The sequence below is a fragment of the Aplysia californica genome, unplaced genomic scaffold (assembly GCF_000002075.1).
Source record: "Aplysia californica isolate F4 #8 unplaced genomic scaffold, AplCal3.0 scaffold00110, whole genome shotgun sequence".
In the NCBI taxonomy this organism is placed as follows: Eukaryota; Metazoa; Mollusca; class Gastropoda; order Aplysiida; family Aplysiidae; genus Aplysia; species Aplysia californica.
In genome coordinates, this window is record NW_004797380.1 from 645950 (window position 1) to 649558 (window position 3609).

Below are 3609 nucleotides of genomic sequence, written 5' to 3' on the forward strand. Positions count from 1 at the left end.
TCTCTCTCTCTCTCTCTCTCTCTCTCTCGTCCTTCCTCTTTTTCACTGTCTTAATCTCTTACAGAATATACGAGAAGACTACCTGGCATGTCAGCAGGATAAGGCTAGATTTAGCCCGGAACAGATTGTTAACAGAAATAGAAACATAAAATAGGATGACGTATTTGACGACAAAGAAAACGCCAGTAAATAAAAATATATTGCGGTGATATTATTTCAAGACACGTCTGGGTGAAAGATATCAGCTCTTTAAAGTAGGACATGACTGATCATGCATCAGTGAAGGGACGTCGCTCTGTTCTATAACTTGCTCCTCGTCATCTCAGTTACACATTTAAAATCAGCAGCAGTAATCCGAATGGGTAAAATATCTATATCAATAGAATAAAGTCATCAAAGAAGGAATGATATTTGGTTTGAAAACAAACCAACAAAGTCAACCTGAGCCAAAAGGTTGAAAGACTTGAAAGCTTCTTAAAGACAACTTAAAGACAACTCGTTTTAAAATGCCTTACTAAAAGTGCAATGGAACAGTGTCACGCACGCCACCAACCCGTCTGAGGACAAGGTCTTTGACAAATTACAAATGGGACAAAACTCACCTGGTTGGCATCTTCCTCTGTCTGCTCTATCACAGGCACCTCGTCCTCCTTGCTCATGTCAGCTACCTCCGTATCGAAAGAAACGTCCTCACTAAAGTTCACCCTCCCGGAATGTGAATGCGACAACTCCCTCCTGAGCGATCCCCCACGAACCTCCCGGCTAGAAGAAGAAGGCACGCCTCCAGTCTCCGGGCTGGACAAAGGATCACTGAACGTCCGCTTGGCAGAGTTAGAATTTTGCCTCAAGGGGCTCACAAACTCGTTGTCCTCGTACACATTATCATCCCCCTCCTCCTCGTCCTCTCCGACGTTATCGTCCTCCTCCTCCATATTCGCGTCCACGTCACTGAGGCGGTTGTTGTTGATCCTCTTCTCAGTGGCCAGAGAGCCGGCGCTCTCGTAGTTGGAGTCGTTGAGGCTGGAGGAGCTGACTCGTGTCTTGAGGTTCTCCCGTCGCCGGAGGATGGAGCGAGACTTGCGAGACGTCGGGGTGTCGACCTCCCTGAAGCTCTGGCTCTTACCGTTGGGCAGCAGCGGTTCCGGGTTCTCCTCCGGGCCAGAGCTGCTGGTGCTGATGCGGGTGGAGGTCGGGATATTGGGCTGGCTGCCGGCGCCGGGGGATGAAAGGAAAGGAAAACAAAAGTCAGTTTGTTTCGTTTTTAGTGAGCTTTTTACAGCACTTTCAACACAATTAAGTCATATAAGTGCCGAAGAATAGATGTGTTACATGAGAGTAACATACTCAAAAAAGAAGGAGGACAGATAAGGACGATAGATGTTTGATAGGAAAGATTAAGGAGCAAACCACACCAGAGCGCCCATCAACCCTCTACAAATAAAAGTGAAAAGTGAAAGTCAGTCAAGGTATTCTTTGTTTGAGTAATATTGTTTTTGTCTAGAATTCGGGCTGAAGATAAGCACATCCACAGAGATTTAATGCTGCGAACAGAGATAGACATACACAATACAGGAATAGTAAAGTATACCATCTACCAGTTACACCCTCCAACCACAGCCATAACAGTTTGTTTCCGTTTGTTAATTAATTGACCTTAAAGACTGCGAAGGCCGCTCTCTCAGAAAAGAGACAATTCGATATATTATGTTCAGCGACCACCACCTACTCGCCATGAGTGAAATACAGACCTAACTTCCAAGCGCGGGGGAGGGGGGGGGGAGGTTCCGGACACCATGCAAACGGTCACTTCAAGCCAGGAAACAAAAGAGAAAGTTGACATTGGCAATGGCAATTTATAAGATACACTGGAATGGGAGACTTTTGTACAGCCGTCTATGTAAGTGGCACAGAAGGTGGGACATGGCGATTTGTTATAATCCCCCCCCCCCTTCACAGATTCTTTTGTGTTACATTTTTAACATTTGATACTAAGGGGTGAACGACGTTTGGCGTTGACCTTCGAGAACACGAATCCTTATGATCGCCTTCTGTCTAGACTAAGGGAAGTTTCAGCTTTTCCGTTTCGTAAAATCGCGTAGTTTTTATACAGCACAAGCCTCCACCCCACCCAGGTCTTTTGGAGCTATAACAGGTAAATACAACAGCAGCATGAACTGGAGCAGAAAAATCAAATGTTCGACTTTTGGTTTTGTTTGGATTAAAGAGAGGCATGTCGACACAAAAAAAGCAAGAAAGAAACAGATACAACTGAGTGAAAGAAGAAAAAACGACATATCAGTGGCTCCCTTCAACCATCCACATAAAATCGGAGCAACAAAATAAACGAGCAAAACAATAACAAAAACAATAATGAAATAACGCTACCAAAATGGTTCGCTTCTTATGTCAATGTGCTCCCACTGCGGACTGGTTGTAACAAATTATTAGGTTTCATGACAAACAAACAGGCAGCGCAACCTTACCCGTATCAGTTTTAGTTTTAGTTTTAGTAAGGAAGGGCCCTTGAATACAAACAGGTCATTAAAGCCCCGAACAATAAAGGTGTTACTAAAGAGTTACGTACAAAGAAAAGATGGAGTGAAGATAAGGACGATGCACGTGTGATAGGAAAGAAGAGCATTCGCCAACCAGGCACCTATCCCTTTAACAGAACAATAATACACAAGTAATTTTCATATGAACAGGGGTGATGTTTACTTCAATATATCGATGTAACCTCTTTCCTCACCCTCCCCTCCTACCTTTTTCTTTCAATTCCCTTTTTGTAATGAACTGTTTGCATCAAAGTTCTTTCAACTGAATATTGTAAGCATATCATTTTGAGGGGGGGGGGGGGCCTGCATGTTATCTTCAACATCACACGTCGAGATGGAGTCACTGTACCCTTCAATCAAGGCAAACGAATCTACTCTCGATTCTGGAAAATAAATAGCGAGTACTTTGGTCTGCATTTTGGCCAACACACTGCGACTTACACTCAAGCTAATCCGAAAACAACTAAGTGATAAATATGAAAAAACCATCTATGAATCAACGAAACAGATTTATAAAATGCAACGAATTTGGCTCAACAAAGGTGGCAACAGCTGTTCAAAGTACAGAGGATTCTATCAAATATAGATATATATGTTTTGGAGCGCAAACACCGTTTCGGGTAAGATTGAAAAATCTTTGAGCGCTTCAAAAAAAAATTTTTTTTTTTTAATCTACAACTTCTGGAAAACGTATATAAAATACTTTTATTGAAATCTGGTAAACATGATTGGTACAACCCGAACATGGTCCTCTAAAATGAGAACTGAACATGATAAACAGCAAAGTCAGCAAATATAAAATACACACTTCACAAGATAAAGACTTAAGGGGGGAGGGGGCAACACCTGAAGGCTATCTTGCTCATTACTGGACCGAATTCTACCAAATTTCACACATATAACAAGCATAGAAAGGGGTCTTTAAATCCGCAATCAAATTTGAGAAAACGTTTCATTTCCATGGATACGGTGGCCATATTGGATTTTGTTGACATGTCTTACGTAATGAATACCGCACTTATCGCTCCCAGAAATTGAATGTTTTTTTGCACGC

General features: G+C 42.5%; 1 protein-coding gene across 2 annotated transcripts in view; it reads right to left on the minus strand.

Annotated features, from left to right (window-relative positions):
- The window catches only part of LOC101849195 (multiple C2 and transmembrane domain-containing protein 1), a 179984-nt gene that overhangs the window by 160037 nt on the left and 16338 nt on the right, over positions 1-3609 (minus strand). For both annotated transcript variants that reach the window (XM_035969055.1, XM_035969054.1), the window contains exon 3: positions 603-1206. In XM_035969055.1, coding sequence (XP_035824948.1) covers positions 603-1206 — 604 coding nt within the window. The remainder of the gene's footprint in view (positions 1-602; positions 1207-3609) is intronic.